Raw genomic sequence first — 13,068 nt, 5'->3', positions numbered from 1 at the left:
TACAACGCACGCACGCCCACACACTCAGTGACATGGTACTGACCGTTCTCCATCTGCTCCTTGGCCTCCTCCTCTGACAGCCCCAGTCTCCCTACAGCTGTACCCTGTAGAGGGAGCGGACTCTGCCTGCGACAACCACGCACTACAACACACACACACGCACACATGCACACACACACACAAACACATCATCATCATCATCATCTATAGACCTGTGCCTCGCCTGTAACACACACCCACTACACACACAGTGAGTACACCCACCCAGGATAGCTGTTCCTGTCTGCTGTCTGCTGGTCATCCTGTACCTGGTAGCAGTATCCATGGGAACCCTGGGTCCAGGGCTGGCTGTAGGGGGAAAAGGGTGGGAGAGAGAGAAGCAGGGAGGGAGAGAGTTGTAAGCTAAGATACAGCTGTAGTTACAGGGCTGGGCCAAGCCATCAACCAACAGAGCCCTGGTCAAAAGCAGCAAAGTACTATATAGGGAATAGGGGTGCAGTACTTACACTGGCCTAGCTGCCGTTTGGGTCCCCACAGCTGAGGGGGGAGAGGGGGGTCTGAGCTGGGCGGCCCCTGGTCCTTACTCCATGGCCCCAGCCCCCTCTCCACATCCTGGGGTACAACAAGGCCCTCTGGAGGCCTACTCCACCTGGAAGAGTGGGGTGGGAAGGAAGAGTGGGGAGAGAGCAAAGAGGGAAGAGAGAGGAGATGGAAAGGAAGGGGGAGAGAGAAAAAGAGAGATAGCGGAGAGAGAAAAAGAGAGAGAGCGGGAGGGAGATAATTAATAGAAACACAGATTGACTAAAAAATATCTAGATTTTTGCACAGGTCTGCACACTCACCTCTTATCAGTTGGTTTTGGAGCCTGATCACTCCTATAAGGAGATGCAACGAAGGCACTGGTAAAGCGAGACATGGCTAACTAACAAGCCAAGTCTTCAACCATAAATAAACAGCAAAGGACGTCTGTCTGAGAAAACACAAGTAGTTGGAGAACAGTTATAGACCCGGTCTAATGTATGTAGCTGACCAAACTATCAGAAGCCAGGTAACGTTACTTAACTCACTCGAAGTGGCTAGCACAGCTAGCTAGGTACTGTACCTAGCTAACTTGACAAGCCCGCTAATTAGTTAGCTAGAACAATTTGTGGTCGAAAAAATTGCAAGTTGTGTTTTCTTGATACTTAGTTACTTCAAGTAATTAAGCTGTCCAACACGTGATGTAAATAGTACATTTCACATAAAAGTACATCAAACTTACATGGAATAATTTCTAAGCTTAGTTAACTGTTAGCTAATGTTAGCTAAGTTAACTGTTGGCTAATGTTAGCTAGCTGAGTTAACTGTTAGCTAATGTTAGCTAGCATACCTAGACGCTTTAGATTCGGCCGTTGGTTGGTTTCAGTTGGGAAATTATAACTTTACACCAAAGATTTGACTAAATTTCCCTATCAAAATCTATATTTCATCAATGTGAATGCAGCAGAGACCTATAAGGAATCAAATAAGAACAAAAAAACCGCTCACCTTTCCTCCCAACTGACAACAAGCACTAAAACTAAATTCAGGGAAACCGTCACTAGATGGCACCGTTGAGCCATATACAGTAACGTTATACTGGTAATAAATATGCCATGATGCACTCAAATCATAAACTAGCTGCAATCGAAACCACTACCATTTGTTTGACATATTTGAATCAAACCAGGCTGATTTCATAGGCTACATCATACACCAGATGTACACAACACACCCCAAGACACATTCAAAACACATGTTTTTGCTTCACACAACATAAATACAGAGATGGGCCAGTCTGTCAGTCAGTTAGACTCTTGGCTTTACAGAGATAGTATCTTTAGGTTTGAGAAGAAGGTAGGATGTCTGCTCTAGGGTAGTGTCCCAAATGGCACCCTATTTCCTATATAGTGCACTACTTTTGACGGGGCTTTTGTTAACAGTAGTGCACTATATAGGGGAGAGGGTGCCATGTGGGACACCGGCTGTGATTCATGCAGTCAGTCACGATGTTAATGAAGACACAAACAATCCCCGAGGGGTGTGTGTGGCAGCTTGTTGCCTAGAGGTTGTTGCCACAAGTGTAGTGTGATCTGAATCTGTGTGACAGGTACTCAGACTCTTCTTTAAATACAGAAAACACTCTCTTTCTCTCTCTCCCGCAATCTCTCTCCCTCACACTCCCTCATGTAAATGTATGCAAAGCCAACGTGTACACTAGGATCATGACAGCATGCTGAGAAACACAACACTGCTCACTCTCTCCCTCCCCCCTTCTCTCTCTCAATTCAATTTCAATTTAAGGGGCTTTATTGGCATGGGCAACATATGTTTACATTGCCAAAGCAAGTGAAATAGATAAACAAAAGTGAAATTAACAATAAAGAATTAACAATAAACATTACACTCACAAAAGTTCCAAAAGAATAGAGACATTTCAAATGTCATATTATGTCTGTATACAGTGTTGTAACGATGTGCAAATAGTTGAAGTACAAAAGGGAAAATAAATAAACATAAATAAGGGTCTTATTTACAATGGTGTTTGTTCTTTACTGGTTGCCCTTTTCTCATGGCAACAGGTCACACATCTTGCTGCTGTGATGGCACACTGGTATTTCACCCAGGAGATATGGGAGTTTATCAAAATTGGATTTGTTTTCGAATTCTTTGTCTGTGTAATCTGAGGGAAATATGTCTCTCTAATATGGTCATACATTGGGCAGGAGGTTAGGAAGGGCAGCTCAGTTTCCACCTCATTTTGTGGGCAGTGAGCACATAGCCTGTCTTCTCTTGAGAGCCAGGTCCGCCTACAGTGGCCTTTCCCAAAGGCAAGGCAATGCTCACTGAGTCTGTACATAGTCAAAGCTTTCCTTAAGTTTGGGTCAGTCACAGTGGTCAGGTATTCTGCCACTGAGGAAATATACAAGTCTGCTGTTAATGATAATGCAGAGGATTTTCCAAAGGTTGCTGTTGACACATATTTCCCGGTAGTTATTGGGGTCAAATGTGTCTCCACTTTTGTGGATTGGGGTGATCAGTCTTTGGTTCCAAATATTGGGGAAGATGCCAGAGCTAAGGATGATTGTCACGGCCGTTGTTGGAGGAAGACCAAGGTGCAGCGTACATATCTTTATCTATAATGTCGCCAACAAAACAAGAAATAACCAAAACGCCTGTGACGCTTACAAGGGCTATAGTGCCCCTAACAAAGACAACTTCCCACAATCACAACAGGGAAAAAAAGGCTGCCTAAGTATGATTCCCAATCAGAGACAACGATAGACAGCTGTCCCTGATTGAGAACCATACCCGGCCAAAACATAGAAATACAAAAAACATAGAAAACAGAACATAGAATGCCCACCTAAATTACACCCTGACCAAACCAAATATAGACATAAAGTGGCTCTCTAAGGTGTGACAATGATGTTAAAGAGTTTAAATATAGTCAATTGGAATCCTAATTTCATTGAGGATACCATCAACACCATCTAAAGACTCTAAACCAAACCAAAGATCCAATCTAAAGACTCTACACCAAACCAAAGATCCAAACTAAAGACTCTAAACCAAAGGCCCAAACTAAAGACTCTAAACCAAACCAAAGACCCAAACTAAAGACTCTAAACCAAAGACCCAAACTAAAGTCTAAACCCAGCATGATTACCAATCCAGACACCACTACAGTAGACACCACCCAGCATGATTACCAATCCAGACACCACTACAGTAGACACCACCCAGCATGATTACCAATCCAGACACTACTACAGTAGACACCACCCAGCATGATTACCAATCCAGACACTACTACAGTAGACACCACCCAGCATGATTACCAATCCAGACACCACTACAGTAGACACCACCCAGCATGATTACCAATCCAGACACTACTACAGTAGACACCACCCAGCATGATTACCAATCCAGACACTACTACAGTAGACACCACCCAGCATGATTACCAATCCAGACACCACTACAGTAGACACCACCCAGCATGATTACCAATCCAGGCACTACTACAGTAGACACCACCCAGCATGAGTACCAGTCCAGACACTACTACAGTAGACACCACAAAGCATGAGTACCAATCCAGACACCACTACAGTAGACACCACCCAGCATGAGTACCAATCCAGACACTACTACAGTAGACACCACCCAGCATGAGTACCAATCCAGACACCACTAGAGTAGACACCACCCAGCATGATTACCAATCCAGACACCACTACAGTAGACACCACCCAGCATGATTACCAATCCAGACACCACTACAGTAGACACCACCCAGCATGATTACCAATCCAGACACCACTACAGTAGACACCACCCAGCATGATTACCAATCCAGACACCAGCCTTGTTTTTCATCCCTTACTGTCTCCTCTCTGCTCTAGAGAACAATGGATGGTTCTGGGTTCTAACTGGTTCCAGATCAGTGGTAGTGGCTAATGTTCTCTGTTCTCCTCGCTCTCTCCCCAGGGCCCAGGATTCCTGTACCTGTGTGTGTGTTCATGTGTCTGACTGCATTCATCTTTGCCAGTGTGTTCTGTGTTCAGCTAGTAGAATCCACTACCCAGGGTTCTACTCGCCTCCAGTGGAACATCTGTCAGTGCTGGGGTCCACATACACTGCTCTCGTCCTGACAGGATGGTGTGCTGCCAACACTTTTAGCCCCAAGATGACGTGTGTGTGTGTGTGTGTGTGTGTGTGTGTGTGTGTGAGTGTGTGAGTGAGTGAGTGAGTGAGTGAGTGTGCGCGAGTGTGTCTGTGTGTGTCTGCCTACATCTGTACCACTGCCAGTGTGTGTGTGTGATTGTGTGTGTGTGTGTGTGTGTGTGTGTGTGTGTGTGTATATATACGTCCGTACCAGTGTGTGTGTGTGTGTGTGTCTGCATATGTCCGTGCCAGTGTGTGTGTGTATCTGCATACTTCCGTACCAGTGTGTGTGTGTGTGTGTGTGTGTGTGTGTGTGTGTCAACATATGTCCATGCCAGTGTGTGTGTGTGTGTGTGTGTGTGTGTCAACATATGTCCATGCCAGTGTGTGTGTGTGTGTGTGTGTGTCAACATATGTCCATGCCAGTGTGTGTGTGTGTGTGTGTGTGTCAACATATGTCCATGCCAGTGTGTGTGTGTGTATACATCCGTACCAGTATGTGTGTGTGTGTGTGTGTGTGTCTGTGTGTGTGTGTGTGTCTGTGTGTGTGTGTGTGTGTGTGTGTGTGTCTGTGTGTGTGTGTGTGTGTGTGTGTGTGTGTGTGTGTGTGTGTGTGTGTGTGTGTGTGTGTGTATATACATCCGTACCAGTGTGTGTGTGTGTGTGTGTGTGTGTGTGTGTGTGTGTGTGTGTGTGTGTGTGTGTGTGTGTGTGTGTGTGTGAGTGTGTGTGTGTGTGTGTGTGTGTGTGAGAGGGAACACATAATAAACCCCATGGATTCCCCCTCTGTACTGTCTGAGGGGTCTGACCCATTGAAACTGATATCACAACAACAGCTTTGGTTCACTGATGTTTACTAACACAATGTGGCACACAGCTCGTCCCCAGGGTCAGCTAAGGAGATAACTGTGTGTGTGTGGATGTGTGGATCGGTGTGTGTGTGGATGTGTGGATCGGTTTGTGTGTGGATGTGTGGATCGGTTTGTGTGTGGATGTGTGGATCGGTGTGTGTGTGTGGATGTGTGGATCGGTGTGTGTGTGGATGTGTGGATCGGTGTGTGTGTGGATGTGTGGATCGGTGTGTGTGTGGATCGGTGTGTGTGTGTGTGTGTGTTTAACTAAGTCCCCACAAGAATGGAAAACAAACAAAAAATAGATCAACTGGGGACATTTTATTTGTCCCCCACAAGGTCAAATGCTGTTTCTAGGAGGTTTAGGGTTAAGGTTAGAATTAGTGTTAGAATTATGTTAAGGGTTAGGAGCTAGGGTTCGTTTTAGGATTAGGAGCTAGGGTTAGTTTTAGGGTTAGGAGATAGGGTTAGTTTTAGGGTTAGGAGATAGGGTTAGTTTTAGGATTAGGAGCTAGGGTTAGTTTTAGGGTTAGAAGATAGGGTTAGTTTTAGGGTTAGGAGATAGGGTTAGTTTTAGGATTAGGGTTTAGGAGCTAAGTTTTAAAATACATTTTTTGGCTTAAGGTTAGGGTAAGAATACCGGTTAGGGTTAGGGGTTAGGGAAAATAGGGTTTTGAATAGGTCTGAATTGTGTGTCCCCACAAGGTTAGCTGTACAAGACTGTGTGTGGTTGTGTGTGTGTGTGTGTGTGTGTGTGTATCGGTTTGTGTGCGTATGTGTGTGTTAGGGTTGTGTCATTTAGGGCGTTTTTATAGGGCTGAGTTGGACAGTTAGGACGGAGTGCCAGGAAATTATGTCATCAATGGTTGCAGTGTAAGACATGTACTGTCAGAATGGAGGAGAGGCAAAGAGAGGTGGAGAGAATGGAGGAGAGACAAGGAGAGGGGGAGAGACGAGGAGAGGTGGAGAGAATGGAGGAGAGGCAAAGAGAGGTGGAGAGAATGGAGGAGAGGCAAGGAGAGGTGGAGAGACGAGGAGAGGTGGAGAGAATGGAGGAGAGGCAAGGAGAGGTGGAGAGACGAGGAGAGGTGGAGAGAGTGGAGGAGAGAGAAGGAGAGGTGGAGAGACAAGGAGAGGTGGAGAGACGAGGAGAGGTGGAGAGAGTGGAGGAGAGAGAAGGAGAGGTGGAGAGAAAAGGATAGGTGGAGAGAATGGAGGAGAGAGGAGAGGTGGAGAGACAAGGAGAGGTGGAGAGAGGAGGAGAGAGAAGGAGAGGTGGAGATAATGGAGGAGAGGTGGAGAGAGAAGGAGATGTGGAGAGAGAAGGAGAGGTGGAGAGAGTGAAGTAGAAAGAAGGAGAGGTGGAGAGAGTGGAGAGGTGGAGAGAGTGAAGTAGAAAGAAGGAGAGGTGGAGAGAATGGAGGAGAGACAAGGAGAGGTGGAGAGAATGGAGGAGAGACAAGGAGAGGTGGAGAGAATGGAGGAGAGGTGGAGAGAATGGAGGAGAGGCAAAGAGAGGTGGAGAGACAAGGAGAGGTGGAGAGAGTGGAGAGGTGGAGAGACAAGGAGAGGTAGAGAGAGTGAAGTAGAAAGAAGGAGAGGTGGAGAGAGTGGAGAGGTGGAGAGAGTGAAGTAGAAAGAAGGGGAGGTGGAGAAAATAGAGGAGACAAGGAGAGGTTGAGAGAATGGAGGAGAGACAAGGAGAGGTGGAGAGAATGGAGGAGAGACAAGGAGAGGTGGAGAGAGGAGAGTTGGATAGAGTGGAGGAGAGAAAGTGGAAAGGAGAGATGGAGAGAGGGAAAGAGAGGTGGAGAGAGGAGAGAAAGAGAATGAGGGGAAATAGCCATGTTAACACTTCCTCAGAGAGAGAGAACACTAACAGCCACTAACCTACTGCAAGCAATTAACGCACACACACACACACACACACACACACATACAGACACACACACATGCACACACACACATACACACACACACACACACACAGACACACTCACACACACACTACTGCGAGCAAACAACACAGTAAAACGTTATTGACATGAATGTGTTTTTTCTTCGTATAAGATGTACTGTATTTGATTAAAACAGGGAGAACACAACGTGTGCGTGTCAGACTGATCATAACAAGTATTTTATTAAGTACTTTAACAGTAGTTGTTATTGGCTATTAAACATGCTACCATAAAAAAAACTGTCATCAGAAATGGGCGTCAGTAAAAATAAACAAGTCACTTTATTTTTTTTTAGTTGTGTGGTATTCACCATGTTAATCTCTTTCTAGTTGTGTGGTATTCACCATGTTAATCTCTTTCTAGTTGTGTGGTATTCACCATGTTAATCTCTTTCTAGTTGTGTGGTAATCACCATGTTAATCTCTTCCTAGTTGTGTGGTATTCACCATGTTAATCTCTTTCTAGTTGTGTGGTAATCACCATGTTAATCTCTTTCTAGTTGTGTGGTATTCACCATGTTAATCTCTTTCTAGTTGTGTGGTATTCACCATGTTAATCTCTTTCTAGTTGTGCGGTATTCACCATGTTAATCTCTTTCTAGTTGTGTGGTATTCACCATGTTAATCTCTTTCTAGTTGTGTGGTATTCACCATGTTAATCTCTTTCTAGTTGTGTGGTAATCACCATGTTAATCTCTTTCTAGTTGTGTGGTATTCACCATGTTAATCTCTTTCTAGTTGTGTGGTATTCACCATGTTAATCTCTTTCTAGTTGTGTGGTATTCACCATGTTAATCTCTTTCTAGTTGTGTGGTATTCACCATGTTAATCTCTTTCTAGTTGTGTGGTATTCACCATGTTAATCTCTTTCTAGTTGTGTGGTATTCACCATGTTAATCTCTTTCTAGTTGTGTGGTATTCACCATGTTAATCTCTTTCTAGTTGTGTGGTATTCACCATGTTAATCTCTTTCTAGTTGTGTGGTAATCACCATGTTAATCTCGTTCTAGTTGTGTGGTATTCACCATGTTAATCTCTTTCTAGTTGTGTGGTATTCACCATGTTAATCTCTTTCTAGTTGTGCGGTATTCACCATGTTAATCTCTTTCTAGTTGTGCGGTATTCACCATGTTAATCTCTTTCTAGTTGTGTGGTATTCACCATGTTAATCTCTTTCTAGTTGTGTGGTATTCACCATGTTAATCTCTTTCTAGTTGTGTGGTAATCACCATGTTAATCTCTTTCTAGTTGTGCGGTATTCACCATATGAATCTCTTTCTAGTTGTGTGGTAATCACCATGTTAATCTCTTCCTAGTTGTGTGGTATTCACCATGTTAATCTCTTTCTAGTTGTGTGGTATTCACCATGTTAATCTCTTTCTAGTTGTGTGGTATTCACCATGTTAATCTCTTTCTAGTTGTGTGGTATTCACCATGTTAATCTCTTTCTAGTTGTGTGGTAATCACCATGTTAATCTCTTTCTAGTTGTGCGGTATTCACCATATGAATCTCTTTCTAGTTGTGTGGTAATCACCATGTTAATCTCTTCCTAGTTGTGTGGTATTCACCATGTTAATCTCTTTCTAGTTGTGTGGTATTCACCATGTTAATCTCTTTCTAGTTGTGTGGTATTCACCATGTTAATCTCTTTCTAGTTGTGTGGTAATCACCATGTTAATCTCTTTCTAGTTGTGCGGTATTCACCATATGAATCTCTTCCTAGTTGTGTGGTAATCACCATGTTAATCTCTTTCTAGTTGTGTGGTATTCACCATGTTAATCTCTTTCTAGTTGTGTGGTATTCACCATGTTAATCTCTTTCTAGTTGTGTGGTATTCACCATGTTAATCTCTTCCTAGTTGTGTGGTATTCACCATGTTAATCTCTTTCTAGTTGTGTGGTATTCACCATGTTAATCTCTTCCTAGTTGTGTGGTATTCACCATGTTAATCTCTTCCTAGTTGTGTGGTATTCACCATGTTAATCTCTTTCTAGTTGTGTGGTATTCACCATATTAATCTCTTCCTAGTTGTGTGGTATTCATTAATCAGGTGTGGAGATGTTATCATGTGATAACTTTATTGATAATTACTTTATTATTGATTACTTTATTATTGATAACTTTATTATTGATTCATTTATTATTGATTCATTTATTATTGTCCGGTATTATTAATAACTTTATTATTGATTACTTTATTATTGTCTGGTATTATTGATTAATTTATTATTGCCCGGTATTATTGATAACTTTATTATTGATAACTTTATTATTGATAACTTTATTATTGATTAATTTATTATTGATTAATTTATTATTGATTAATTTATTATTATCTGGTATTATTAATAACTGTATTATTGATTAATTTATTATTGATTAATTTATTATTGTCCGGTATTATTAATAACTTTATTATTGATTACCTTATTTTTGTCCGTTATTATTGATTAATTTATTATTGTCCGGTATTATTGATAACTTTATTATTGATTAATTTATTATTGTCCGGTATTATTAATAACTTTATTATTGATTACCTTATTTTTGTCCGTTATTATTGATTAATTTATTATTGTCCGGTATTATTGATAACTTTATTATTGATTAATTTATTATTGTCCGGTATTATATTAACTTTATTATTGATTAATTTATTGTTGATAACTTTATTATTGATTAATTTATTGTTGATTAATTTATTATTGATTAATTTATTATTGATTAATTTATTATTGTTAACTTTATTATTGATTAATTTATTATTGTCCGTTATTATATGAACTTTATTACTGCCCCTCGCACCTTTCTGATTCAGAGGGTTAAATGTTGCTTGCTGTTTGGGGTTTTAGGCTGGGTTTCTGTACAGCACTTTGAGATATCAGCTGATGTACGAAGGGCTATATAAATAAATTTGATTTGATTTGATTTGATCCTAACTACCAATTTGTAAAGTCCCTTTTCCAGTCCAAATACAACATTTCAAATGTGCATACTAGCTTCTAAAGAGTGAGCCTCGGCAAATGTCATCTGAATGATTTATCCCAGTTCAGTGGTACTGTAGGTAACCAACCGACCGCCAACCCGCCCCAGCAAACTTGTTTATGAAACATTTATCACTTCAGTCATTAATTAATTGAACGATAAAAGCATGACGTGTTTTATTACGTCTGTCTGGTTAGGGATTGATTGTTCAGTTCAGTGGTTGGATAAACTAGTGAGTCACAGAGTCCCAAAGGGCACCCTAGACCCTAGGGTGCCCTTTGGGGGGAATAGGGTGCCATTTTGGGACTCAGTTGAAGAGGAACAAGAACTGAAGGTGTGTGTTTATGCATGTTCTATTTCTGTTATTACACTGTGATGGTTTGGATGAGAGAGAGGGATCGGAGGGAGGAGGGAGGGATCGGAGGGAGGGATCGGAGGGAGGAGGGAGGGATCGGAGGGAGGGATCGGAGGGAGGGATCGGAGGGACAGTGAAGGATTATTATATATATTTTATTTAACTAGGCAAGTCAGTTAAGAACTAATTCTTATTTACAATGAAGGCCAAACCCAGACAACACTGGGCCAGTTGTGCACCGCCCTATGTGACCCCCAATCACGGTCGGATGTGGATTTGAACCAGGGACTGTAGGACCTCTTACACTGAGATCCAGTGTTTTAGACCGCTGCGCCACTCAGGAGCCTTGATTGAGGGAGAGATGAGAGGGAAGGGGTACAGAGAGAGAGATAGAGTGAGGCAGGAATGGGGGGGATGAATGGAGGGGAGGTTGTACTATGTGTCATCCTACGTATTAGAAGGAGTATACCGCATGTTATCAGATCAGCAGAGCTTGGGCTCTTTATTTTGGAAAAAAAGACAAGCTCCTCTTCTTGTCTTTCCAGTTAGTGGTTGAGTTGTTTGTTATTTGTTTTCTTGGTGTTCTGCCTCTCAGCACAGAGAGACTCCCAGTAGGAGTCAAACCAGGTTAACTATGGAAAACACAGGCCACATGGGTCTCCCCTCTCTTGCCCTTCTCTCTCTTCCTCCCTTTCCCCCTCTATCTCGCTCAACCTCTCTCCTTCCCTCTAAATCTCGCTCTCACCCTCGATCATACACACACACACACAGGGATAACTTGGAGAGTTCCGGTGAGATACCTTGGAGAGTTCCAGGTTTGGCATGAGTCCTCTGTTCCTCAAAAGGTTCTACAGCTGCACCATCGAGAGCATGGTTGCATCACTGCCTGGTATTGCAACTGCTCGGCCTCCGACCGCAAGGCACTACAGAGGGTAGTGCGAACGGCCCAGTACATCACTGGGGCCAAGCTTCCTGCCACCCAGGACCTCTATACCAGGCGGTGTCAGAGGAAGGGCTGGAACAAAAACCTGCCCTGCACATCCTATAGCTGTCCAGCACCAGTAGCAGGCTGACCCCTGGTCTAAACTAGACGTTTAAATAGGAGGTCATGTGTGGACAACACCACAAGAGTGCGCAGCGTCCTCTCTCTTAGTCTTCCTCATCTCAAACCTCAGCCAATTCACCCCCATTTTCCTCCCTCCCTCCCCTCTTCTCTCGCTCTCTAGTCCCTGCCAGTCGCTCCAATCCATAGACGCAGGCGGCGCTGAAACCCTCTCAGCCACCCCTGCTGTCAGCGCTTACCCGACGGGGGCAGCTCGCAGCTTGAGGGGCCGAGAGAGAGAGAGAGAGAGTGAGAAATATGGTTGGCAATATGTGCGGTCGCAAGCTGGCTCGCCGCGCCAAATCAGCGCTGATAGTCGCGCTGACAGTTCTCCTGGTTCAGACGCTGATCGTGTGGAACTTTAGTACCCTGGATACCGGGGAAGAAGCGGGCGAAGGGGCCAATAGTAGGCGGGAGAAGAGGGACCAAGTCGGGGGCATCAACAAAGCCTACAGCCAGTACCCCCGGAGCGGGCTGCCAAAGAGGCATCACCAACCTCCGCTTGGGAAAACGGCTGTCCGACACAAGCAACAACCGGTAAGAGTAGGGAGCGAATTTATGTCTGCCTATTATTTAGTAATTTTAACGACAATTAAAACATTTTAAAAAAAGATAACGACTAGCGTGATTACCATTAATTTGATATGCTACCATCCCCCACTACGCGTGGTTTATTGTATTGTATTGTAGGGTAGGAAGGCTGGAATTGTTGTCATCAGACGAAGCAAGAAGTCCGCGTGTATTTGGATGACAAAGATGTTGCTTAGCTGTTGTTACCCATAGATGTTGATAAACTGGTGTAAACTAACCAGTCTTTAGGAATCATCGTGATATATTAGACTAGTGTGATAATGGACCACGGGAGAGCGTGAGAGAGCGACACGGTTAATCGGATAGGTCTACTTTAATGTAGAGTTGGTCTCTATTGGTAACGCGCTCCTACGCTGCTTTTACGTCTGACCTGTGGCAGTTTTCTAGTGACCAGCCAGTCTATTACTGTGGGCTACTGTCGGGCGCTATCAGTGTGTGTGTGTGTGTGTGTGTGTGTGTGTGTGTTGCGCAGTCTCTGGTACAGTGGTAGACCCGTGGGTGGGATAATATAGCCACAGACAGGCTTAGGTAGG

General features: G+C 43.5%; 1 protein-coding gene across 1 annotated transcript in view; it reads left to right on the top strand.

Moving 5' to 3' along the window:
- The first annotated feature begins 12,068 nt into the window (after positions 1-12,068).
- Positions 12,069-13,068, top strand: part of LOC110487145 (xylosyltransferase 1) — a 76,228-nt gene continuing 75,228 nt past the window's right edge. Inside the window, exon 1 of the mRNA XM_036942087.1 lies at positions 12,069-12,481. Coding sequence (XP_036797982.1) covers positions 12,203-12,481 — 279 coding nt within the window. The 5' untranslated portion in view covers positions 12,069-12,202. The remainder of the gene's footprint in view (positions 12,482-13,068) is intronic.

This window comes from Oncorhynchus mykiss, chromosome 13 (assembly GCF_013265735.2).
Source record: "Oncorhynchus mykiss isolate Arlee chromosome 13, USDA_OmykA_1.1, whole genome shotgun sequence".
Lineage (NCBI taxonomy): Eukaryota > Metazoa > Chordata > Actinopteri > Salmoniformes > Salmonidae > Oncorhynchus > Oncorhynchus mykiss.
This window is presented reverse-complemented; position numbering and strand designations above follow the sequence as displayed.